Here is a 25292-nt window from a genome sequence, read left to right as displayed (position 1 = left end):
TGTTGCATGGTTTTTAGTTTGAAACTGTTGATTCATTTCTGGTTTGTTCTCTTTTTTTTTTTCCTTAAAGAGCAGCCAAGTTCTGCTGCTAATTTACGGTTTGTTCTTGAGTGGACGTGGAACAAAGTGGTCTATACAAAAGACGAACTGGACCAAATATGTGAGTACTAGTGTAGTCATTCTGCAAAGGTAAAATCATTCTTTCTGGTTGAGCTTATTCAGTAGTCTGCTGGTATAGGATGTTGGCCGCGGGTCTTGAAGTGTACTTTGAAACTCTGAAATTGCTCTGTAGGCTCACAATTTAATGCTTCTTCTTGAAAAGGTGTTCCGCTGTTTGATGGCTCCTGCAACTTCATTGACCCACAGACGTTACAGTCTCTTCAGCACTGCCAGTTGCTTTTCAGCAACCTTAGCACAGTCTTAAACTGTTTTCTCACAGAAGCACAAGAGCTCACGGAGAAAGGTTTGTAACGGTATTTCTAAATCTCGGGTACGTTTTCCTAAGGCTCGGAATTATGCTTGGGCTGTAACTGTGGAAACATGAGCTTTAGTTGTTGTGTTTGATGATTGGAAGGCAGTCAAACGTAGCTGGGAGAAGGGGCCTAAATCGGAGGAGCTGGGACTGCCACTCAATACGCCTGGAGAAGAGGGAAATAGTGTGTTGTGGAGTTTGTGCACGTGGGCAGGGGAGGCTACATTCAGCAAGAAGCTGTGTAAGCAACTGGGTTGAAATTACAGGCGCTGAATGTTGTAATGCTGGAAATGTCTCTCTGTGATTCTTAGTTAGCAATTTATGATTGCATGCAACTCTTGTATTGCACATGACTAAAAATATACAGGAAGCATGACTGAGTAACAGGTAAAGTAAGTTGCTTGCGAGTCTATAGCTTTTTGTATGACAAATTGCTCTTGGCATATGGAGGGAAAGAGAGAATATCCCTTTGTGATGGTGAAAGTCTCTGCTACGTGAAGAAGAGGTGTCTTCTTCATGAGAGGCTTTAATAGTTCAGGCTTTCCTTTTTTTCTTTAACCTTTAGTGACTCTGCTTCTTTGTGGGGGTTGCTTTTTGTTTTGGTGGTGATTGTGGGTTCTTTCTGCAAATAAGGAAGTGATACCGAGTGAAAAATGCAAAGGGAAAGACGTCTACCATGATATTTTTCTCCATTCTCTGTAGTGTGATGAAGGGAGTTTTGTAAAAATGAAAGGAATTGCATAGCAAAAATCTTCTTATGCCTTTTTTCAGGTTTTGCAGACTTGACGAATAAGCAGGTGGTGACCAGCCTCATCTCTCTGTACGCACAAGTGGTCCTCTGGTTCTGTCGATCGAGTCTCCTGCCAGAGGGTTTAGGTAAGCCTAAACTGTACTACATTTGTCACAAGGGGACGACCCAGTAAGTGGTTCCTACGAACACGTGCTTAGCCATGTTTTTGTAAATGTTTGTCAGTAAGAAGTCGTGTTGCTTCGGTGACAGCGTATGCTGAAGTTCTGTTGCTGAAGTTGAGATTTGACTGGTATTTTTTCAACTCGATAGTGTAGAATAATGCAAGCATGGAATCGTAGAATCATTCAGGTTGGAAAAGACCTCTAAGATCATCAAGTCCAAGCATCAAGCAGTTTCTTTCCGGGAGGTTTCTTAGCAATAGCGATAAGCCTCCGATTCAAGGAGCTGCTTACGCCCAGAGCTTGAAATGCTTGGGATTTTAACGAAATAACTAGTCCTCTGCCTTATGTGTCTTTCAGCAAAGGCAGAAAGAGGATTGGCTTCTTTCAAAGGCAGAGCCTTGCCTGTGCTTCTTGATGCTTAGCTTGTGTGATCTTCTGTCGTCTTAGTCAAAAATTTCAGCTTAAAAAGGTGATACTACTACTTCAACTTGCTTTTACTGTATTGCCTGTAGATGAGGATATGCATTTGTCTAGACCTTTCTACAATTACCCTCTGATTCAGAGCTACTACGCTGGTCGTCGACAGAAACTTGAGCGTTTATCAAGGTAAGACTTAGAGGGAAATTCAAAGAGGCTTCCGCTACACGTTCACAAGTGGAAGTGGAGGGCTTTTGTACATCTGTGTAATTTAAGCAGATGGTCAGAGTTACGTGTAGCTGGCACACCAAGCGCTCTGCTGGCTCTTGGATAGAAGTCACTTCCTAAAGTGAACCCTGTTTCCTGGACGAGCTTCCTAGCATCTAGGTGATATGCCTTGTATTAGGTGAGACTAGATTTTCCTTTGGCACTTGTGCTGAAAACTGACCGAGGACCTAAAGAAGCTTAGGCTGTGGCACTGCGAACAAGGCGCTGCAAGATGAGTTAAGGTGGAAGCTGCACCGTGTTAGGTATTGGCTTTGAAGTTCACCTTACTTAGCTTACTTCTCAGGTAACTTACATACGGGCTCGTGCGTTCCTTAGAAGCACACGGCGTCTGGTGTGCTGCTTCTGCTTTTTGTCATTGGGAAGTTACAGGGTAGCGTGGCAGTCAGCAGGAGAGTGTGATGGGGTTCTGAAGAATGTAATGTTTGAAAGGGCAGCCCTCTGTAATTGGAACGGTGCGTGTACGGACCCATCTGGTTTGTTTGGTTTTGACTGGAGGCAATCTGTTACACTGAGAGGGTGGAATTAGTGTTTTACTCTGTCCAAATCCTTGCTACCTTTTGTTGCAGAGGAAAATGGGATTCTGACTGCTTGATGATCGATGGAATGGTTTCCCAGTTAGGAGACCAAGTTGAGAAGTTGTGGCAGAGAGATGGAGGAGGAACTGGGAAATATCCACCTGCTAGTTTACATGTGAGTGTTACGTTCACTGAAAAGAACCACCGCCACCCCGCCTCCCCCCAGGCCACCCCTCCCCAAAAGCCAATGATTTATCAAAGAGAGGAGTTTCTAAAAAACTTCTAACTCTTCATTTCAGGCACTGCTGGATCTCTATTTGCTCGAAAGTGTTGAAGAAAGCTACAAGCATGCCATTGTATCCTTTTCGAGTTATTTCTGTTACACCCTCGTGATATGCACATCGGTGCTCTGAAATGGTTGCCACCTACGTGTTTAATACGTTTTCTAAACGATGCTTCAAACACAATGCCAGTGAAAACATTTTGTTTAGAATTAAGTTGCATTGTTTCCTTTCTTTGTACTGTGGATCTTTTAGGATTATTTTTGTTTTAATGTTTTGTTGCAAGGTCTTTTCTGATATGAGGAAACAGGTTTCCTAAAGAATGTTAAGGATGGAAATCTCCCTTAGCTCTTCTCAAACTTTAAACGCAGTTTCTGATTTTTCAAGGCACCCATGCCTGTAGCAAATGGCTGCTTCCTCGAACGATGCACTAAAGCGTGGCGTTTCAGAGCAAAAGGATTTCTAACAGTGGTTTACCGGGACCTGGTTTTTGCCAAAATCATCCATTTTCCAGCCCAGCTAACAGGGCTTGCTTTTGTTCTGTGAAGAGTGCAGGCACGCAGGATAACCAACAGAGAGGGAGAGACAAGTCATTGGGCAGAACCTTAATTTTTAAGCTGCTGAAATGTACAGAATGGCTTTTGTTGTTCGTTGCCTGACCCGAGAGGGAAGACTAGAGAGCAAGGGGTTTAAAAACTGCTGTGCCCCGGAGCTGTCTTATTAGAACAGTCCCTAAAAACGGGTGTCAGAAAGAGGAAATGGCACTACCACGGAGCGATCCACATACTGCTTTAAATCCCGTTTTGATCATTCCGAGCAAAGTTGTGTTGTAAGGACGCCCTAATTTGCATTGGTTTATATACGCTGGAAACGAGGGAAAAAAACAAGTGTAGAATTTGTTTGCTTTAATAATTAAGCGTTGGGCGTTCCCATGCTCAAGGAGGGAGCCTGAGTTTTGAACGGAAGCATTTAGATATCTAAAGGTAACCTTTTTGAATGCCTTGCAGAAATCAGAGAGTCTTCCTTTCTGGTTATTTATTGAGAGTGCAATTTTCTTGTTAGGACCTGACTCTCTTCAGGTAATGCTGGCATAAACCGGCAAGGCTAATTCATGAGTATTTTCTGCTTGCCATGGCTTCTATAGTCTCATTTCCTTGTCTTTCTAAAGGTAATGTGATAAATTGTTGGTCTGGCAAATTTATTAGCCTTAATTAGATGCTTGGTATCAGACAATTTACTTGCTGCTGGATATCATGCATTCCCTTCCGAATAAAAGGGAAACTTCAATTGACTCCTTCCCAACTGCCTTTGCTATCCCCTGGGGTCTTGTGAAGCTTATTCAAGGCTTTTGGCTTCTGGATCACAACGATTATGAAGTAAGTACGTTACAGGTTGGGTAGGCATCCATTGCAGTGCAAAGCTGTGATTTATACAGTGATTTTCAAAAATGGGTGCCTAGCTAACAACAGGTGATAAAACGTTAGAAGCGCTTTCTGTGATACTGCTGTGGCATCTTCAGCAAAAAAACGACGATTTGAAATTTAGTTGTAATTACTTTGACAGGAAATTGATTAAGACAATGAAGAAATCAGCTTTACTGATGCTCGATATGTGACTTGTCGAAGCTGCCCGTTTAGGTTGTTTTCACCAGAGCAGTTGAGCGCTTTCTCAAAAAGAGTGGTTTGGGTACTTGAAGGATTAAAACTATGATCCTAGCTTTGCGATCTGAGACAGAAGACTGCAAAAGTGACTTTTCAGCCTAAACCATGTCCTTTCTGATGCTGAGGGTTGTTCTTTGCCTGTCACGACGTTAATCAAACATGTTTGCCTGGGAGAATAACTTGTGTTTATAAGGAGCGATGGTTGCATACAGAGATTTGGTTAACCTAGAAAAGGGTGCATTACTCCCTTTAAAGGACTGACTTTGTTCTGTACGGTTAACTGAATTTTCTTCCGCAAATACTTAAGAATTTCTATCTACCTGTCCTGTAGCAAGGATTTCGTTGTTTAGTCATCATCCAGGTTTGTTTAACAGACCTCCACCCTGACTTAAGAAACTTTTGAATACTGTTGTTGGGTGCGTGTGTGTATGTATGTATCTTAATAAACCTGGTCTCTAACTTCTACAGAATTCCCTGGCCCTGCTCTTTCATCCAGCCACAATCAAAACTGTGTCGTGGCAACATGTGAGAATTATTCAGTCCCTCATGTGCCAAGGAGAGCAGAGGCAAGCCCTCAGATACATGCAGATGATGAAGCCATCAATCTCAAGCAATAGTGAAGTGCGGCTTTTCCTCACTGTGCTGTTGTCCAATAGGTAAAGAAATAGCTCTCCCACCCTTTTGCATTCAGATATTGTGAAAGGTGGAGAACAAGTGATAGAAATCACGATCCCTTAAATTTCCTTTAAACTTGCAATAGACTAATTGTGGGGCATCTTTCTGGTTATACTACTCATGTTGCTTTACGTCTCAATAAAAAAAATAATCACAGGTGCATGGTGGAGGCTTGGGCTCTGTTGCAGCAGCACACCACTAAGGTGAACGTAGAGGAGCTATTAAAGCACATGTATGAAGTCTGTCAGGAGATGGGACTCATGGAAGAATTACTGAAGCTGCCTTTCACAGACACTGAACAAGTAAGTGTGGACAGAAGCAAATCTTCATCGTCTCTTTGGAAAGAGAAGAGGCAGAATCGTAATACATTTTTTGAAATGTGCTGTTTCTCACAGAAGTGTTTGGAGAAGTTTTTGCAGACCAATGCTGGTGTTCAGAATCAAGAAATTCTTTTAGTCCACCATCTGCAGCGTGCCAACTATATCGCAGCACTACAGTTGAACCAGTCAATGAAGGCTAATCTTATGGTAAGGGTAAAAGTGCTGTCAAGCGTGCGAGTTCCTGTTAGGTGTTACTAACCGGTTTTGGTAGTACTCAGTAAAAATCCTGCTTTGTTTTTCGCACCGTTTTTTGAAATACTAGGAATGGGTTTCTACACCTTACGTTACAGCTGAATGTAAAAGTTGACCAAGATCTTTCACTACTCCAGAGGTACTCTGTGACGTTGTAAATCAAATGATACAGACCCTTGCTGACTCCACTAAAAGAGTTTGTTTGCATCTGAGGAATAAATATATATCTATATCTCTATCTCTATCTTTCCTGTCAGCCAATCTTACCATTCAGTTATTCGGAGACGTATGCCATGTATGGTTTAGATCACTGAAAGTAGTTTGTGTCGCTCCTTGCTGCGGAATGACGAGTACGTTGTACGTCATCTCCTGTGTCTTGCATGCAACTAGATTTCTCTAGCTGAGAGCAGCCTGGATGCCAATCCATGGGTAAAATTGGCGTTGTGGGTTGTTTGGGGTGTTTCTTGTTTATTTCCCCAAGTCATAGCGTGAGCTCTGCAATTCCACAACGTTCATTTTACCACTTTTAGGACAGAAATTCGTATCCAACTTCTGTATCTCAAAATAGCCAGATCAAATTTTGTGTTAGGTGAACTTCCGTTGTGGATCCGTGACATATTTGCTCTTTTCCGGAAGCATAGTTTTCCAGCGAAGCAAAGCTATGGGGTGGTTTTGGAAGTTTTAGTTTGTGCACTTGAAAACTTTGATCCAGCCGGAAGGTGCGTGTAGGTAGCTTTCTCTTCGTCGTTCCAATACCGGCTTCCTTTTGTCCAACGTAATGGGCCGCTGCCCTCTGTATTCAGTTGTCTCGGTCAGCGGCGTTTCAGGAAAAACAAGGGAAAGCCTGCTATGTTGTCAGCCATTTAACAATTGCAGGTGCTATCAAGTGTATCAGAATACGGCTGTGCTGGGTGCCAGAACTGTTTTACTTAAAGTCGTAGGTCCTGTTATTATTCTAGTCTTCCTTCCGCTCTGCTAAAAATACTGGGTGAAACTGGTGTGTGCTGACGGGTTGAGCTTGCTGCTGTTCTGTGCAGTGGATGTGTCTTACTACATCTGTAGAGGAAACGTATTCGCTAATTAGCAATAGCAGCGAGAGTTCTGTGCGATGAATCCCTTGTAATCAGTGAACTTTTTGCTTTGGGTTTTTCATTCATCAGAATGATCATGATCCTCGCTTGAGAGAGAGAGCGCTTGCCAGAAATTCCATATTAGGCCAATATGGGAAGATCCTTCCTAGAATTCAGAGGAAGCTGGCTGTAGAGAGAGCCAAGCCTTACCATTTGCCTTCATCGGTCTTAAGAGCAGGTAATTTTTTTGGGGGGGAAATAGAATGGACAACTAACCATTGCTTGGATTACACAGGCTGCTAATTTTGTCCCCTCTTGCTTTACAGTCGCAAGACCAAAGCCATTATCGACAGTAACGAAACAAGCTCGTGCAGGAAATGTGCAGACAAGAGCAACTTTCATCAGTAACATATTGTCGAAAATTGGCGACGTGTGGGTAGGAAATGAGCAGAAACCCAGTTGCTCACAGTACGATAGGTAAGCAGCCTTTGAACGAGGTTTAGTCTTGAGCTACGTGCTTGGAGAGAAAGAGAGAGAGAAAAATCCCTTAGAATTCTGTTAGTGTTTTGGAGGGGAGGTGCACCTGACTAAAGCGGTGGAAGTGCAAAAAAGCCAAACAAAACGCACCATTCAGGAATCAATGCGTCTTAGCGTAACATTTGGAGAGAGAGTTTTTCTGCCATGACAGTCTTTGTGTTGCAAATACATCTCTCTACATCACGGTAAATGTGTTTACACAATGTAAGACAGCTGCAGCTAAAACTATGATTACCATCAAGGCGCTGGTGGACAGATCTTGATAGGCTTGGGCGTGTGACCAAATCGTAATCTTTTCCCACTTCCTGCCCAGTTTCTGCTTCGTTTCTGCCTCTTTTACTTAAAACCAGGCAGAATTAGCAGGAGCAGGAAAGAGGCTGTTAGTTGTCAGATGGTTTTCCGACAGGTGGTGTGGTCAAATAAAGGTGAGTTCTTGTGAATTCTGGTATATTTGGTCTCCAGGGGAATGAAGGTCAGTTACATTTTCCTTTTACTTCTAGTCCTAGAGTTACAGAACCACCAGCCATAACACATCCTCTCCCTGAGGCAGAGTTGCGCGATGCGTTTGTTGGGACACCAGTCACAAAATTCTCGCAGAAATGTTCCAGGTATAGTAGATGTACAGAACGAATATTTCAGCAAGGTGTTGCTCCTCACGTATACATAAGCGTATGTGTCTGTGTGTGTGTATTTTCTGTGTTTGCTGCAAAGTGTTCTGTTTGCACGTAGGCTTGTCTCTGTTAAAGAAAAGGTCGACTTAGGGATACAGCTCAGTGGAGACTCTCAAGTGGTGCCAGCATTGGAATGTAGACGCATTTTCTTCTGACATGAGCACTACATCACTTGTGCAACTTAAACTTGGATTGCTCTTGCCTCAGAAGCAGTGATTTAGGAAGCAAAGTACAAAATGTAAAGAAACAATTAAAAAGAAAGAAAATGCCTGTAACTCGTTCACGGGCCTGGTACCTCACGCCAACAGCGAGGGTTCCCCTGTGTTTCCTGTTCACTGAATGTTTTTGTTTTGTATCACCCCAGCTTTCTTGAAGTCAGCATGGTTTTTTTGTTTTCTTTATTCATATCCTAAATTGTGTATCTTAACAGATTGCTGGATTTGGTGGTTCGTCCTGTTCCTTCCTGTTCTGCAGCACAGGGCGGTCTCTGGCAGTCACCATGCACAGCTCCTGCTTCATTCATGGCATCCAGCCCATTGAATTCAAATACGCACGGTTCCATCTCACAAAAGAACTGTTCAGCGGCATCAGAGCTGAATTTACTAAGGACTCCTCTTGTGGTCAAGGTCTGTATTTAAAAAACCCAGTAACAAGCAACCAAACCAAAAGCCTGTGAACTTTGCTTAAACGAAACCGCCAAAGTATTTAACACAAACGCTGTTGGGTTCAAGCGGTGGAGTATTTTCAGTAAGCATGTGGTTATTGTGTATACGGTCCTTTTGGAAGCAGCACGTTGGGAACTGTCTTGTAGAGGGAAATCTGAGTTCTAACGTAATTGCAGTATGCACGTTGTCCCGTAGCTTTGTGAAATACGCTTGTTTTTATTGCGTGTAAGAAAGCGAGTTAAAATTGGACTTTCCAATATACTTGGATACCTGAAGGTGCAATCTGTAGCTGAACCATCTCGTTACTCAAGCAAGCGCTGGGTAGCTCTGTGTAGTTTGACTTGGATACCTACCAGGAAGAATGCCCATGCTTCAGTTTCTTAATGCCGTGAGGTGAATGACAAGGGAGTGATGTCAGCCTCTGTCCAATTCAGTGATGGCTTTTTGCAGTGATTTTAGTTATTAATGGTTTGTGTTAAACTGTGTTTCCATTCACTGCATCAAACTCTGCACCCGGCAAGGAAATAACACCCAGCCTATCTTTGTGGTGCTGATCTTTGTGCCTTTGCCTACCTGTGAGCGACATAGCCGTGACCTCTCTGAACCGTAACCTTTTGCTTCTCATTAAATATTGTCCATGTCATTCAGGTAGTTTCCTTATGCTCCTTTTAAACCCTTTCAGTTGTGGAAAAATCTTTGTTGAGCTGAGGTAAGAAGACCATGAATGCTCCTAGATGAAGATGTGTAGGTATTTTTACGGCAGCGCCACTTAATCTAGTCTAGTGCGCGGCTTGAATGATTAGTGATAAAATAAGCTGTCCGCTATTGGTTTGCTGCAGGCCATTTTGCATGGCAGTGTTTCCAGTGACCCTATCCGGGGTAACCTTTGAGGTTGTATGCCTTGTAGAAGAACAGTGTAGAAATTGCAAAAGGTACTGGGCCGGGAGATAAGGTTGCAGGCGACAAGATGCCGTATCCTTGTTTTCTCAGGAAATTAGTCTGAAAAATGACATTTTATGTTGGCATTTTTTAAAAAAAGCCACCCAAAAAACCCAAAACAAAAAACCCAACCTAAACCAAAGCCAAAAGAAACCTAAAAACCGTGGGTTTTCATCATGAAGATTTTCGTACCTTTGGAAAAAGAGCAGCGCGGAGGCTAAACTTTGTCCTCCCTGCTGCTACAAACTCAGTTTGTAATTTAAACTAATACTTTTAACAAGTGAATTCTTCTTCTTGAGGATTTAGCTGGCTTTACATTAAATATCTTCGTTTCTTTTGATAGAGAGCTAAACTTTTGGCCACATCTGCTTCTGGGTTTGCTGGGTTTACTCCTCAGTCCATTCTCCAAATCCAGCCTTCGCACCACACCCCTAGCAACTCCCTCTGCATCTCCAGGGCGATCAGTTACTCCTCCGCTACGAGCAAGGAAACGAAGAGTATCTTTCAGGGAAGAGAACCTGACTGCAAAATGGACTGTTGGGGTAAGCTGGGCTTAGTTAGTGATTTTGGGAGTGAAAGGCTTTATAGGCTGTGATTTGACTTAGATTTTTTTCACATTTGCCAAAACTCCTTCTGTTCTGTTGAGAACTGGAACTGCAGATCAGGACGGCAGACCTGAATTTGGTCCAAAAAAGGTTCTGTTAGACCTTCTGTAGCATCACGTGCCTGCAGGAACATCCTCATAATAAACGCCGGTGCCCTTGGCGGTTTTCACTCAGGCGTTGTTAGGAGCTGGGATTGTTCCAGATTGCTAGGTCATCTTCCCACTGCACCTTTCAGGTGGTGCTATGGCAGGAAGGTAAGGAATATAGACTGAGCCACTTGTCTGGGTTTGCTAAGCTTTGTGAATGAAACACCTCTGAAAGCAACAGAAGCCCTGAGCTGCATTTATTTCAGTCTCTCTTCTCACAAGGCCGTGTTTGCTTAAATTGTGGCAAGAATAGACTCCTGCTGAAGAGAACTGTACTGTTGTCTGTTCTCCATCCCTAAAGTTCTCCGTTTTCTTTCTTGCCTTGCACCAGGGCTCGCACTCGTAGAGCTGTCAAATGAAGTTGGTCCATCTGAAAGTTGCCCCCTTCTACTCCTCCTCTTGCTCTGTCAGTTGGATTCCCTCATTCAGCTCCTCATGCAGTTGCCCAAGTGACGTACCAAAATCAGGGGCAGAACGGGGGCACGTGCTACTATCTACGTGTATGGGCTTGCCGTACACGTTCTAGCAAATTCTCAGACTCTGTTTTTATTACACATTTATTGCCTGTTACAAAGAGCGGCTCAACCGTAACAAACGGCGCTCCCTCCTCTTTGAAGTTGTTGCGAATCGCGCAGTGTGGCCGGAGTAATGTACTTGTTCCGTGCTACAGGCATAGTGAACACTAAAATGTTTTAGTAGTGTAGTGCACACAAGTTGAAGAGGCAAGCATAAAAGACGAGAAGCCTTGAGTTATCATTTTAGGTATGCAAAGCTCCCTCTTGTTGAAAACACAGTAGCGAACCCTGTAAGTGAACAGCCTTGAGGTGACAGGATAAGCAAGCCCTTACAAGACCCACTTCATCTCAATTCTCCAAGGTCGTGGAACCTCAACAAGCGGTCAAAAGCGTGATTAATTTTTACACTTGTCTTTAAAAGCGAAGAGGGTGCTAGAATGAGAGTTAATTCTGTAGCGCCTTGCTTGAGCTGATACTTGTAACATTGACAGATATCGGTATATGTTTGCTTTTTCTTTTTTCCTTGCTTCCACAGAAAGCAAATGCATGTTACTGATCATGATATTTTTTCTTCTTAAAAAGGAAAAGGCAACAGAAGATGACAAAGCACTACCTGGAGCTTCATGCGAGCATCATCGTGGAGTGACGGAGGATGCTTGGTCTGAAAGTAGAGCTCAAGCAACTCTGTTTACTCTGAGCAATCCTGAGGATGATGGTGCTGAAATGGAAGAGTCTTCAGAAAGCATACCTGGAGATGGTTTGGAGATAATGGATGCCAGCGAAGAAAATAGTAACGTCTCTGCCAGGTCAGACCAAACAACCTTGGAGTATCACGATGCAAAGTCACCTGGCGGTTTTGAAGACGATGTCATCTTCATAGCTGCCAAACCAGCTAACTCTTCCACTGAAGAAACTGCCGATTTTCAAGAGCTGGGGAAGGAAGAAGACAGTGAAATGGTTGAAGAGAAACCTTTCCAGATGGAGCAACCAGATTCACCAGACCTGAGAGAAGAAGCTGGTGTGTTTCGTCCTATGATACCCTGAGTTTCTGAATTTTTCAAGTGTCTTCAAAAGCTTAAATTACTGATGAGGGCAACAGTTAATGATGAGCGTTCACAAGTGTCCCGGCCATGTCCTTGTCCTAGGCTTTTAAAATTGCCACGGTGTGTTTGAGTCCTTTTTTAGGTATCATGGACATTATGAACATATCCTGCTTTTGGCTGGAGTTTCTGGTGTGTAACTGCAGCTGAGAGGCAGCAGTGATTAGTGGGAATTTTTGGGAGGGAGACGAGCTGAAACCTTAGGCTTCTGGTTATGTTTTAGGCGTACTGCTGTAGGCCGCATGTTCTCTTCTGGAAGTGGGTCTGCTTGTGTATCTGCTTCTCATGACACCTATGCTTGCTCATCTCCTACCTCAAATGCAGCCTTTTCCAAACCCATTTCAGTTGGTCTTTGGGAATTCAGCTCAGTTCAGCTCACTCAAGCCAGTCCGGCTGCTGAGGGTGTGCTCATATGAGCAGGTTACTGGCAGATCAGAAGAGGCAGTTTGTAGCATTGAGTGTAAACTGCAGTATGAGTGCATCATACGCAGCCTGATTTAGGCCTAAGTCTGAGGTGATTCTGGAGGACCCTGGAGAGAATGATTGTTGCTGCTGGAGTTCCGCAGCTCCTTTTCTTTTTAAGTAACAGAAGTGCCCAGATACAGACTCCATGTACAATGGTAAAGGGATTCTCCAGTTCTGAGCGTTTCCAGTAAGACGGGCCAGAACATCTGCCTGCCCTGTTTCAGACATCCTGTATTTGGACAAGAAATCAAAGGTGCTTTTCATGAAAAATAATCATAAGGGACTAATCATTAAAGAATAACTTTTTGAAGAAACTTTGTCATTGGTGGCACAGAGAGCTGTGTACAATTTCAGTACTCTGGAAGGATTAGAGGGCGGTCTGTATAGCTCTTGTTTGGCCTCAGCTCGCGGTATTATCCCAGCCCCGCACACTGTGTGCAAAGGTAGTCGCTGGCTCTGGAGGAAGGTAGGCAGTAGAAACAAAGAAGAAAAGGAGGATGTTTCTAAACTTGAACCTGTTGAGATAAAAACAGGTTAGCAAGTAGTTGGGTTTCAACAGCACCGGTCAGTCACTAGAGAAAAGAACAAGACAAGACCTTAGATGCATTCTTGTACAAAAGGGGAAATGGAGCCAAGAAAGGAAGGAAGTGTTGCTGGAATGAGATGAATGTCCAAAGAGAAATAAGAAAACCTACTTCCCAGTTGTAGGAAGGAGGGGTGTTTTCTGAAGTATTGGGAGAGTAACATATCAAGTTTAGTTTGTGGACGGAGTATCAGTGGTCACTGTCTTCTTGACTGAAATGACACATCACACTTCTTGTTTTGTTGGGAAGAAGACTTCAGACCTCCGGTGCGTTTGCAGCCTTGGTAGCGTTCGTTCTTTAGTTAGGTGACTGTCCTAGATGAAATGCGTAAAGGCTCGCTTCAAAGTCATGTGAGCATTTTAAAAGAAATGAAGCCAAGTGCAACAGGGAAGTGTTCCCTCTGTCTGTTTTTGTAGGCTTTGTGGAAGACTCAAATGCCGACTGCCTCCCCCTTCCTGAGGATGGTCACTTGGCATTCGAAGCTGCTGAGGCTGCTACTTTTGGGACTGCGAGTGAAAGGTAAGCTTATAGCACAGGTACATCTCTGGGCTCACGCGACATGCAAGTGCTGGCTTTCCTGTGTTTGAAAACTCTGATTTTGACCTGGTCTTGGTTCTTTCCTGTGTTCTTCCATAGAACAGCTTTTCTCTTCATTTCTGTCTGCGAACAGAACTAATTTGGCTTGACTATAAGTCGGACGGACCCGCTGCCAGTTTGAGCCTGTTTTTTCCTCAAACCATTGCAGACCCCAGAGCATGGTGATAAAGCATGGTGATAAAGATTTCTTCATTGAACAGGCTATACAAACCTTTTTACAGTTTGAGGGTTATTCCTCAGGGCAGATACTGTGAACATAGGCCCTGCTTTTGTCTGAAAATGGTGTAGCTAAACGTCACACCTGAGATTCCCCTAACGTTAGCGGGTTCATCTGGGGGTTTGGATACTTCCTGGCAGCATTTTGTCCACTTACTTTCTATGTGCTGTGTGTGCTCGACTAGCTTCTCTTTGTTTCTGGGAAGAGAAGCAGTTTTCTCACCAGATACTTTAGAAGCTGCAAATGCTGAGTGCTAAAGAGAGAACATAACCCTTAATTTCCAGGGGTAGCTGATACAAACTGGTACAAACTTCTGTTTGGTTTGTCCTAAACCTCCAATATAGCAGTTGCACTCTTCCTACAGAAGCCAAATGACACAGCATTCTTTAATACGACTCTGTTGTTAGGTTATTATCTAGTGTTAGACAGCTGGGAAGAATGGCAAGTACTGAATTCATTGCATAAAAATGACTGTAGCTAGGTTGGTAGAGGAATTCCTGACTTTTCTTCATTGTTTCTGTTTTGGAACTTGAAGACTTTACAGTGAGAAAGTGATCTGTGAAGCTCTTCAATGATGACGAATTTCTCTCTTTCTATCCATGAAGTGAAACAAACGGCCAGGAGTGGAAAATGTCCTCTGCACCAGAAGAAGCAGCCACACCAGCTGTAACAAATCCGCAGCGTTCTGAGTCCCCGGAGGCAGACAGCCAATGTATGTACAGTATGTTGGAGATGTTACGTGAGCTGAGGCAGCCGAGTAATTAAAGTCCTGAAGTACAATGTGTAGTTTGCCGTACCGCTACAGGTCTCTCCGATGGAAGTAGTACTAGCGTGTTTCTGCTAACTGTAATTAAACTCAAAGAAAGTCCCTGTAGAGGAATGCATAGTGAATGTTCCTCCTCTTGATAAAGCTATTGAGAAAACTGGTAGATTTTCCAATATTAGAAGGAGACATCAGTGTTTGTTTTAGTGTTGTGCACCACTAGTAATCTGTGAGCTATGGGATCTGCTGCTTGAGTTACTACCTTAAAAGGGGATGCGTGCTTGGTATTCAGGCTGTGAAGAATAACTAGCTATCAGTGTGCCCTTCCAGCCGCCCTTTGCTCTGCTGTTGTTTCTCTCCATGGACTTGCCAGCTGATTTTCCCCTTCCTGTTGTAAATTTATTGTGGGGCTGCCTCCACTACCAGATAGGTGGTAGTTCTGGCTTCTAGTTTTGGAGAAAGCCCAATAGGCGTGGCAGGATGGAGAGCTGTATTGTTGGCCCCTGCTCCCTCTCTTACTACCTGTGTCCTCTTCATAGCAGTTAGGTTAAAACGATCTAAATCTCTTGCAGGTGTGATAAGCATCCTTGAGAGTGAGGATGTGGTCAGTACTCCTTCAGAAAATCACCTGGAGGGCAAGTGTGTGGATTTACCTAAAGAACATAACCTAGAAGCAGCTGAAGCTGAAGAAAATGTTGCTTTTCCACAGGAAGAAAGAACTGTTTCCAACAATCTTCCTAAAACTGATGACTTTAATGTAAGTAAACTATTTTCCCATTTTCTACAAAATAGGAGACACGTTGCAAATTGAGGACGGTCCTGCCGTACCGACAGTCAGAAGGCACACAGAAATGTCTCAGTGTTTCTGCTTCTGATACACCTGGTCCTTACTGATTTACATGTGAACGTGTGTGTTTGGCTCGCCTGCCTTCACTGAGTTTAGGACAAAGTACCACTGCTTTCTTGTTTGCAGATTTGTAAGCACAAAAGGAGAGTTTATGCAGACTAGTATCTCTTGAATTTAGTTTTGAAGCACGGCCCGTTGCTACGATGGGATGCGTTAGCAACTTCTGGCAAGGCAGCAGGCAAGCAAATAAGCCGATTGTATGGAGGCTCCTGTTGAGTGGCTTCTTCCTTCTGCCGTCGTTGGCTAGCGCTACAACTTAGAGGGTTGGGCGCAGGTCTTTACACACGGAATAAATTGTCTTGGCCACCTGGGTCACTTGAAATGAGTAACAGATACTACTTTTGTTCTCAACAAAAAAGCCTGAGACTGTCACGTGGATCTAGCAGGGCAGAAGAATTGCTCAGTACAGGGAACTACAAAACCTGGGATGGAGGTATTTAGAATGCACGTGTTGTCTGCTGCAATCCAAGCGATTGCTTAAGGCGCAGCGTTGAGTTGTCGGATGTGACGCCTGGCCAGCGCGACCAAGTGTTGCGGTCACAACTGTCATGGCTGAAACTTTAAGCTTTGGGGGCATAACTGTGTTTTGCCCTGTTAGATGCTCTTAGATGCCGAGTCAGGCACCCTGTGTGGGTTTGTAGTCAGCACTGCAGGGAGACGATTACAGCCAGGTGTGTATACAGCTTGTATTGTGAAACGCTCAGTGTGTTCGCGGGTGGTGGCCAGTCGTTAGCCATGATCAGAAACCTCACAGACGGAGCATGCGATTGCATACACGGAATGCTCTGTTCTCTGTCCCTTACGCGCATAAGCTTTTATCTGTAGAAGGGAGTATGCTGTATGTTTCTAAGTTGACATTCAGCGGTGATCTGAAAGGAGGAGCAACATTTCACCATGGAGCTCAGTTTCAGGTTAGTCTGCTTGGTAATTAATAGTGCATTAACAGACATTTTTTAACTTTAGGTTATTCAAGATGGTGCGGTTAAGGCACAAAGCTCCGAGGAAGCACCTGAAACATCACCCTTTAGTGAACTACATCCATCAGGCATTCTTCGATACAGCTACGATACTATAGAGCAACGTTTTGCGTGTGATTTGCCTGACAGTAGAGAGAGCGAGTGTGATGCAGCTGAGGGAGATGGAGAGCTTTTCATATCTCAGAGTAACTTTACTTTAGTCTTGGAAGGAGAAGAAGGTGAAGCGGAGATAGGAGACCCTTCCTTAGTAGATGCCTCTAAGCCGGCTGGCACGACAGCAGAGGAAAAACCTGTGGACGATTTAGGAAAGGAAGAACACGCTACCAACTCAGTGTCCACTGTAACTAGTGACCAGGAGTCTCAAAACATCGCCGAGTCGCTCCCGTATGTGCCTGAACCCATTAAGGTAGCTATTGCTGAGAACTTACTGGATGTAATCAAAGACACAAGAAGTAAAGAGTTTACATCTGAGCTTGTAGAACAATCAATTCATGAAACCATAGGTAAAAAGGTAGTTCCAGATTCCAGATTCCAGATTCCAGATTCCAGATTCCAGAAGGCAAAAGCCCCCTTAACAACTGTGCCAGAAGGAGTGGAAGAGGAACCCGGCATACATCAAGTAGAGTATGTCACCACTCCTCGAACGCGCACAAGGGGTCAACTGAGTCGAAGTCTAAGTATTCCATTGGCGGGCGATCAGCAGCTACGGAAGACAGACAAACCAGTTTTGTTTGGACTGTCTCCTCGGAGAAGTACCAGGCGAACAAAGGAAGCGCCTGAGACTTCTAGTCTTCAGAGAGAAGGAAATGCTCAAGAGGGGCAACTGCCTGTGACCCCTGCTACTCCCAGGAGAGGGAGGAAGCCTAAAGTGGCTAATTTAGTAAAAGTAGAAAGTAGCCAATCCGATGGGCAAAGATTGCCCGTCAGCGCGCAGTCCATAGCCGTTCCTCCAAGAAGAGGATTAAGGAGAGCAAAGGAAGCTGCATCTGAACTCTTGGAAGAGGCTACTGAGGGAACTTCTCCTGCTGAAGGTAGCGTTACTGGTTCTGCTACTTCCAGAAGGTCTAGAGGAGGAAAAAGCTCAGCAGGAGATGAAGAAACTGGCCAGGCTGACACTCATCATAGGATAAAAACAGCAGTCAGCCCCAGCAGAAGTGCAAGAAAACTGAAAAGCGTGAATTTACAACTTACTGAGAATACTGTCAAGGATCAGGAGGTGCAGCCTCATGACCAACTCCTTTTACCCGTGCCAACTACAAGAGGCAGAAGAAGAAAGAGAAGTTTGTCAGAAGTTTCTGAAACTTCTGACCTTGATCTGTCTAAATCATTGCTTCCTCAAACAGAATTCAAACTTCCTCTCACTCCTAGAAGAAGTGCTAGGAGGGGGACACAAAGTCTCTTGGCAAACACAGAATCTACCTCTGCTCAGGAAGACGTACACGCGGGTGGGAAAGGGGAAGTCCTTGATACTCCTAAGAGAAGAACAAGAAGAGTTCCACAGGCTAAACCAGGAAAAATGGATACTCATGAGCAAACGCCTGCACAGCCCAACGAGGGATCAGCCACACCCAGGAGTACAGCGAGGACGGGGCGTCGGGGCAGGAAGAGACAATTGATACTGGAGCAGAGCACAGGGGAGGAGGCCTTTCGCCCAGGACCTGATGGCACGCCTCTGCTGCTTGAAGACATAAACCCATCAGGACACGATGAAAGATCAAGAACTTGGACAGACCGTGTTACAAGAACCACATCCCGCAAAACTGCCACGCATCAGAAGCCCTCTCTTGAGGAACAGGAGTCCTTTGTTTTCTCTCCTCCCCTGACAAAGCTGACGCAGAAATTTAAAGGTAGGTGCCTTGTGGTCGTGCACAAAATAGGGCATATGGCTTTCTTGTAAACTACATAAAACAGACTGCAAGGATGGCTTTAAGTATTGTGAAGAATGTAAGCATGCAAAATTTAAAAATTTGGAAAGAGGAAATTCATCTTTTCTCTGAACTCTACGTGACTGGCTGACTAGTTGTGGTGGAAACAGAGGAGGAGGCTGGTCTAAGTAGAGTGAAATGAAATTTAATCTGAATTCTTTGCATATGAGATTAATTTCTGTCAGTTTCAAAAACTGGAGGGTATCTGTTAATACCTGATAGCCATCCCTTTCCCCCACTACAGGAGAAGTAAAGGAGACCTGCTTCCAAATTCTGTTCAGTTTTTAACTTAAAAGGAGCTGCATCTCACAACAAACGCTACAGCTCTTTAATTATGTGATTGTTCTTTTGTGAGCATATACTTAGTGAAGTTTCTGCACATAGCTTTACTTTTATTAGGCTGTGATTGTTTTTGAGATGTGTAAGGACAGTTGATGCCTCTTGAGCATAATATCTTTGATTATGTAAGTGCAGGTGAAATCACTGCACTGGCTCATTTTTGTTGCACAACCTCCTGTAGAAGAAGGGATTCCAAGAGGCAGTTATTAGGGGAAAAGTATCTCCACATGGAGTGTTTTTATAAACCTGACTGGACCTTTTCTTTCAGGAAGATATTGTGCTCTTGATTATCAGCTATAATTTAATGTCACTGTCCTTTCTGTGTAACGTATGTGCATGTTAACAACACATTGTCATTTTAGCTGGAAAAGCAGACCATCCTGTGCAGTTGAAGGATTTAGACCCGGACTTGTCTTCTGAATTTGTCTTTTCACCCCCTCTTTTGAGGTCAAGGAGAAAAAATGTGTCTGGCACTTCCCAAAGTGTGAAAGAAGCTGTAAGTAAAAGCTCTAGTTGTCTCATGTCCTTGATTTTTTGCTCTGTGCTGCTTCTTCAAGTCATACTTTGCAATGCCTTGCCGTTTTCTTTGAAAGCGTATCTAAAAAGCTTTAGATCTCAAGAGCTTTAAATTCATCAAGTCAACAATTTGTCCTTTCCTTCCTGAAAACTAGCTGCAAAAATCAGTTCTGAATCTAAGTCAAGAATGACTAAGCATTGCTTTGCCTTTTACAGAAGGCACAGTGGCTTGCTTTAAACTTACTTGGTGTGTTATCTGCTAATTTCCGAACCTGAACTTTTAGGATGGTGCAATAATTTGAGACGGAAGGTTTGTTTTTGCGGAGAGAACTTGTAATGCTTTTGGAAGTAACTTTGTCAGGACTTCATAAAAGAAACGTTCATTTGTATTCTGTAGAAGTGTAAGAACTTGTGCATGAGCAACGTTTTTGTTTCCTTAACCCAGGAGCTTCCAACTAAAGAGGAAGAGGATACGAAATCCATAGAGCCTGTGGGAAAGCAAAAATTGAAGAGAGGTAGAACTGCAAAATCAAAAATGAAGAAAGCCAGCAAGTATGAAATTCTATTTGAACGCTTCCTCGCGTTCCTTTATTGCGGTGCTGATTCAGCTGTTAGCCACCTGACTTCCTCTTCCTCACTCGGCTGTGCAATTCCGCTCTGACTTTACAAGCCTTTCCAGCTCGCTGGCCTAAGGCACCTTTTCCCCCGCTTAATGGTTTAGTTTTCTAACGGAAGCAGAAGAGGGAGCGGGTGGGAAAGGGCAAGTGGATACTACTTTTTGCAGCGACGGCGGGCTCTTATATTGTCTTATTCTGTCACGTGAAACCGCGCTCTTGTGGTCTTTAGTTCCCCACACAAGGTAGGAGGGGGTCAGAAAATGAGTAAAGAGAACCTTTTGTTTCCGGACATGTTTTCTGGTTCCTTCTGGGAAACTGTTTGAGGCATTTGCCTCTCAAAAGCTGAGGTGGCGGGGCTCTAAAAGCTCATATGAATGTGACTGAGAATGCTTGGGAAGGTCTGGTGAGGAATGAATGCGAAAGGAAGCTTACTTAGGTACCTTTTCTGCCTTGGTCCTGTTTGCAAAGAAACCGACAGATGATTCTTTGGCATTGACTTTATAGTTCCACGGGTTTATTCCCCCCTCTACTAAATACCGCCAGTAATAAAAAAATCAGTTTGATACTTCTGTTTCTTTTCAGAACCCCACGACTGGAAGGTTCTTGGTCACCTCCACCAGTGGAAATAAAAGTCATCTCTCCTTTAGGAAGTCCAGTGGATGGAACAAAAAGCAAACAGAAAGAAACCGCAGAGGCGGCGGAGAGGACTGTACGAAAGACCAAAAAAAGACTGTCAAATTTCCCAAAGCCAGTTGTGCGCCGGAAGATGCTGTAACAGTTTTTTAGCTTTCTAACGTACACCACTCTTTGTAAAGTCATCAGAATTGTGTCCATTAGTAAAAAGAAAAACTCATCTAATTTGGAAGAGATAATTTATATAAATTAGTGTAAAATTTCATAAACAAATGGTCTTCAATAAGTAACTCCATACGGAGTGGGATTCCTTCAGCCAATGCAGTTTTCTATTTTATATTAAGACTTCATACATTTATATGATCTGTAAATACAGCTTATTTTAGGAATGTTGAATAAAAATGTATACTTCACAATACGCTCACTGTCTGATAGCTTTTTGAGGCAATAGTGGCTTGAATGGCCTGTATCGCTCAGAAATGTTACTGTTGGTTTGCAAGAGTTGCTGACCCTGAGAAGTGAGGCCAAAAGCTTCTCAAGCTTTTTAAAAGTTTGCTTAGAACTCCTGTAACAACACTTGAAACGTACTAGTTGGAATTCTATAAATGGTGTTTGACCGTCTGGCTCAAATAATCGGCCTCACACTACAAACTGGTAACTCCTTACATTCACGGTTACGTTGTACTGTATCGAAGTCAGAATGTAAACAGTTGTATTTTAAGTTGTGCAATATTTTTTTTGTACCTGTCTGTCTGAAACTTTGGCAAAGCTGCTCTTTAGTTCGTAAAACTACGTCACACCTCAGATGTTTCACTGCTTTTTACCATTTGTTGTCAGCAAAAAATTAACTGTGCAGAGGGCGTGATGGTTACAATAGCATATCAAATTTAAAGGGATACTGCCCACATGCTTTGACATTTGAGCCACAATTCTTTTCATAAGGTTCATAGGAATGCTACTGTAACGGAAATTGTTATTTTCTGTCAACATATCTTGCAATATTTGAAGGCTGCATGTCACAGCGCTGAAAACCTGAGGTAAAGCTAACACAACAGTCTGGAAAAGGTACAAAATGTACAGAATTCTTAGTCACAAACCATATTTTTGGATAATTGTTTCATGAATAATCTTGGGTTCTGGAGTAAATGTCCCTATAAAGCTTCCATTTGTAAAAATAAATTTTAAAAACCCTATTCTTTTAAAAGCAGACACGGAAGTACTATTTTGATGGGCAGTCTTTTAGACAATGGATTATTTTTATGTATGTTAATTTATATATGGATGCAACTTTGCAGACTACAGAATGGTGGAACCTGACATTAAACTTTTCAATTAGTAAAAACTACTAGAGTTACTCTAAGAAATAATTTATTGCTTAACTAATATCCTGTACTTAATGGATGAATGTATAAGTTACGGATTAAGCTTGTAGAAGAAGTTTCTTCTGGGGCCATGGTTCTTCTGTCTCAGAACAGGTCATTCTAGAGAAGCAGTTGCATGCACTTGGGTAGTTTTCTCCTTGGGAGTGCTGGTGACTGAATGAAAGCTTAAAAAGCGCCAAATGTTGACAGTGTCAAAGTGGCCCTTTGAGTGAGACCTTTCAGTCAGGTTAGGAATTATTACTCTCAATATTTTGCACTTGAACTACAATACAAATTGGGTCAAAGAGGAAAGGGGCGGCGGGGGGGGGAAGTTCTAGCAATATTGGTTTTCTTAATTGGCATTGAACAAAAAAATGCAGTGAAGAGCTTAGAAAATGGGACAAACGATCAAAGTTTCAAAACCGGAAAAGAAAATGGATGTCAAATCTGAATAGAGGTGTTGTGTAGTGCACAAGTGACGGAAAACCAGCGGGAGACAGGCACCATCCGATGATGATCATCAAGTCTCGTTTATTGGCAATTAGCAAATATCTTTTATACCGTTCGTAAATTAGCTCATAGCTATTTGCAAAAGCATAGCTCATCCTTGGCTGGGAGGTAGATGCCAACTCCTCCCATGCTTATCTCTTGTGTTCAGCCTTGCAATTAGCAGTTACTTGTTTCTCACACTCCTTTACCGGTCAACAGCAGCTGGGCTCACACTCCCTTGTAAAACACCAGCTGGCCTCACATTCTTCTGTTGACCAACAGCTGGGCCCAAGGTTGCTCTAACTCTGAGCCTGCTTTTCTACTTCAATGCCCTCTTTCTGCTAGCCATTCCCGGGCTAGGCTCTCCCACACACAAGAGTATTTACGAAATGCTCCAATTCCTGATCAAGTAGAATTGACCTATGAAATGCCAGTGAAGATTGCTTAATAGGATTTTAACGTGTTTCTGTCATTTATACTGACAGTATATTTTTTGTATTAAAATAAATGAGAACAGATGAAAACATGATACTAGCTAACCTTATTGATAATCCGTAGTAATTTTTAGCCCCTTTATTTTATAACCAGCTTAGCTGAAGTATCCTCATTGGGCAGTGCTTTGGAGGAAAAAAAGAAAGCAATAGTAATTACACGAAAATTGGCTTGAGATTTAATAACTTAAAGGTTTGTGATAGTCTAGCAGTTTTTTACACTAAATGCATTTTAATCCAGTTATAGGTTAAAATGTTTTCCTCCATTTTTTTCTTCAGCTACTTAGATTCAGTGCGTGTTTCTCGGGTGCTGACCAGTTTCCCCAAGGAGCAGTTTAAAAAGAATAGAGGAGTGTAAGCATAACGCCTAACAAGGAATGGGATTTCAGAAAGTTAAGGGACAGAGAAGGAGAGAGAAGCCAAAAGAGGCACCGAGAATATTTATTTAGAGCCTGAGAAAAGGAAAAGAAGCTAGCGAACTGCGTCACGATGGCAGCTCAAAGGTGGGTTTACGATGAAGTGGAGAAAAGAGGTTTTACTTGAGGTTTCTGTGTAGGCTTGCTGCAAGTATGTAAAGGATAGAGTGGACAAGATCATGTCATCAAGGGTAAGAGAGATCCAGCGCATGAGCAGCGCTTCTGAACGGTGAGGATGAATTGGGAAGGAGACGACGGCCTTTTAGAAGATTACAATGGCTTGGGGGCGAGTGGCTGAGCAGGCTAGGAGTCTTAACAGAGACCTACCTGCAGGTGTTTGCACCTGCATCTGAGGGGAAGATAATATTCCTGGTGCCAAAGGAGGGCGTGAGGGGCCTGTGTAAGGAAAAGGGGTGATGCGTCATGGTCGTGGCTGCATGCAGAAAGCTCTAGGGGCGTAGAGCAGAAATGCTCTTGCGAGCAACGTGAGAACTTCCCAGGAGCTACTCAGTCCCGTTCATCACCAAGCACAGCAATTCTGAAGCTTTTCTATAGGACATTGAATTGTTGGAGGGTTGGTTGGTTGTTTTTCTCCCCTTAAAGAAGAGCTGGGGTTTCTCAAGAGTGTTTTGATGCATTTGCTTTGACCTAATGGCAGATGGCTAAAAGCTGGAGCTAAATTGCGCAAAGGTACACCTTTGGGGCTGTAACCCCTGAGAAAATCCCATTGGAAGGCTGACTCTCTTGGGGTAGTAGACTCTCCCCTTTCAGAAAGAATAAAAATAGGTGTCATGGCAGATTTTATTTCCAGGAAACCCCTAGTAGGAGATACTGATGAAGGAAGAATGAATATCAATAAGCTTAAGGGCTGTTGTTAGAAGGGAATTTGTCAAGAAAAGAAATGTTTTCGTAGAAGTGGCTCCCTGAGTCAGAGAGTTAAAAATATTTGTAAGACTCTCTTTCTTCAGATGTTTAGAAGCTATGGTTGCTGAAAGTATTCATTCCGGGTTATAACATGAAGGAGAATTAAAGCAAATCCATTTTACTTTTGATAGCCGCTTGATGCTTCAGGCGTTAAATAATTCACATTGACTTCGTTTCTTTGCCTTAATATGTGTACGTGCCCAGTGCGCAAATAAGGCCGCAGATAACAAAGCGGTTGCACCCTCCATCAGCGCTTCCTCTCATGGAAGATTATGCTCAGGGTTGTCAGCGCAATAAATTTATTTGCTGCAATTTCATCACTTCCCATGTAACCAGCCATAAATAGCCTAGTTGTTGATTTCTGGTGGGTAGAAGCAAGCTATAGGCTGAAGGCAATCCATAGTTTCTCGTCAGTTGTTAGGCAATGCTTGTAACCTCTTCGTCTAAGCCAGTCTAAAAATACTGGGAAAGGACAGAATTTCAAGTAATAGGATAGCGTTTGTTCCTTACGTGTCGGTACTTTTGTCTTCTGTGCAAAGCTCCCAGGTTTCGATCCCAGGAATGCTTTTTTCACCAAGGTTGCCAAGATGATGAGTCTCTTTGATATGCTTGGAGATACATGTACTGTGGTTCCTCTTGAATTAGAGCCGTTCCTAAAATAAAAAGCATTTTCCAAAGCACTGGGCTCTGTGGATGGCCGATACGGGAGGTAGAGGGAAAAAGGCAAGTGACGGTTGCCGCTGTGTCCGTTGGTTCAGGTCGCTTACTCCGCGGCTGACGCAGGGGCGCCATTTGTGACCAGGTTCTGTTTGCCTTTGAGATCAGCCGCTGTGCGCCCCTGTGATAATCACAACGGTGGAAACTCCTTCCTTCCCATCCTGCCTGCAATAGCAAGGTGGGAATGCAAAAACCCTGTTTGAAGCCGAGTTACTCCTATTGTGGGCAGTTCCTGTTGCTTGTCCAGAGGCGAAAGTCATGTCGTGGCTCTCTAGTTTTACTTTTCCTTCGTAACTGTAGCCGTACTGTTACG

General features: G+C 43.3%; 1 protein-coding gene across 1 annotated transcript in view; it reads left to right on the top strand.

Annotated features, from left to right (window-relative positions):
* The window catches only part of AHCTF1 (AT-hook containing transcription factor 1), a 47344-nt gene extending 25418 nt beyond the window's left edge, over positions 1 to 21926 (top strand). The window contains 24 exon segments of the mRNA XM_064445831.1: positions 71 to 160; positions 323 to 463; positions 1244 to 1348; positions 1897 to 1990; positions 2656 to 2779; positions 2904 to 2960; positions 4115 to 4261; positions 5015 to 5202; positions 5379 to 5523; positions 5617 to 5748; positions 6954 to 7101; positions 7190 to 7340; positions 7901 to 8008; positions 8502 to 8697; positions 10019 to 10081; positions 10083 to 10217; positions 11524 to 11959; positions 13507 to 13609; positions 14510 to 14616; positions 15240 to 15424; positions 16538 to 18398; positions 19178 to 19311; positions 19777 to 19883; positions 20531 to 21926. Of these exon segments, the coding sequence (XP_064301901.1) occupies positions 71 to 160; positions 323 to 463; positions 1244 to 1348; positions 1897 to 1990; positions 2656 to 2779; positions 2904 to 2960; positions 4115 to 4261; positions 5015 to 5202; positions 5379 to 5523; positions 5617 to 5748; positions 6954 to 7101; positions 7190 to 7340; positions 7901 to 8008; positions 8502 to 8697; positions 10019 to 10081; positions 10083 to 10217; positions 11524 to 11959; positions 13507 to 13609; positions 14510 to 14616; positions 15240 to 15424; positions 16538 to 18398; positions 19178 to 19311; positions 19777 to 19883; positions 20531 to 20723 (5150 nt within the window). The 3' untranslated portion in view covers positions 20724 to 21926.
* The last annotated feature ends 3366 nt before the right edge of the window (positions 21927 to 25292 follow it).

The sequence above is a fragment of the Phalacrocorax carbo genome, chromosome 3 (assembly GCF_963921805.1).
Source record: "Phalacrocorax carbo chromosome 3, bPhaCar2.1, whole genome shotgun sequence".
In the NCBI taxonomy this organism is placed as follows: Eukaryota; Metazoa; Chordata; class Aves; order Suliformes; family Phalacrocoracidae; genus Phalacrocorax; species Phalacrocorax carbo.
The sequence above is the reverse complement of the archived record's forward strand: the minus strand, read 5'-3'. Positions and strand labels throughout refer to the sequence as shown.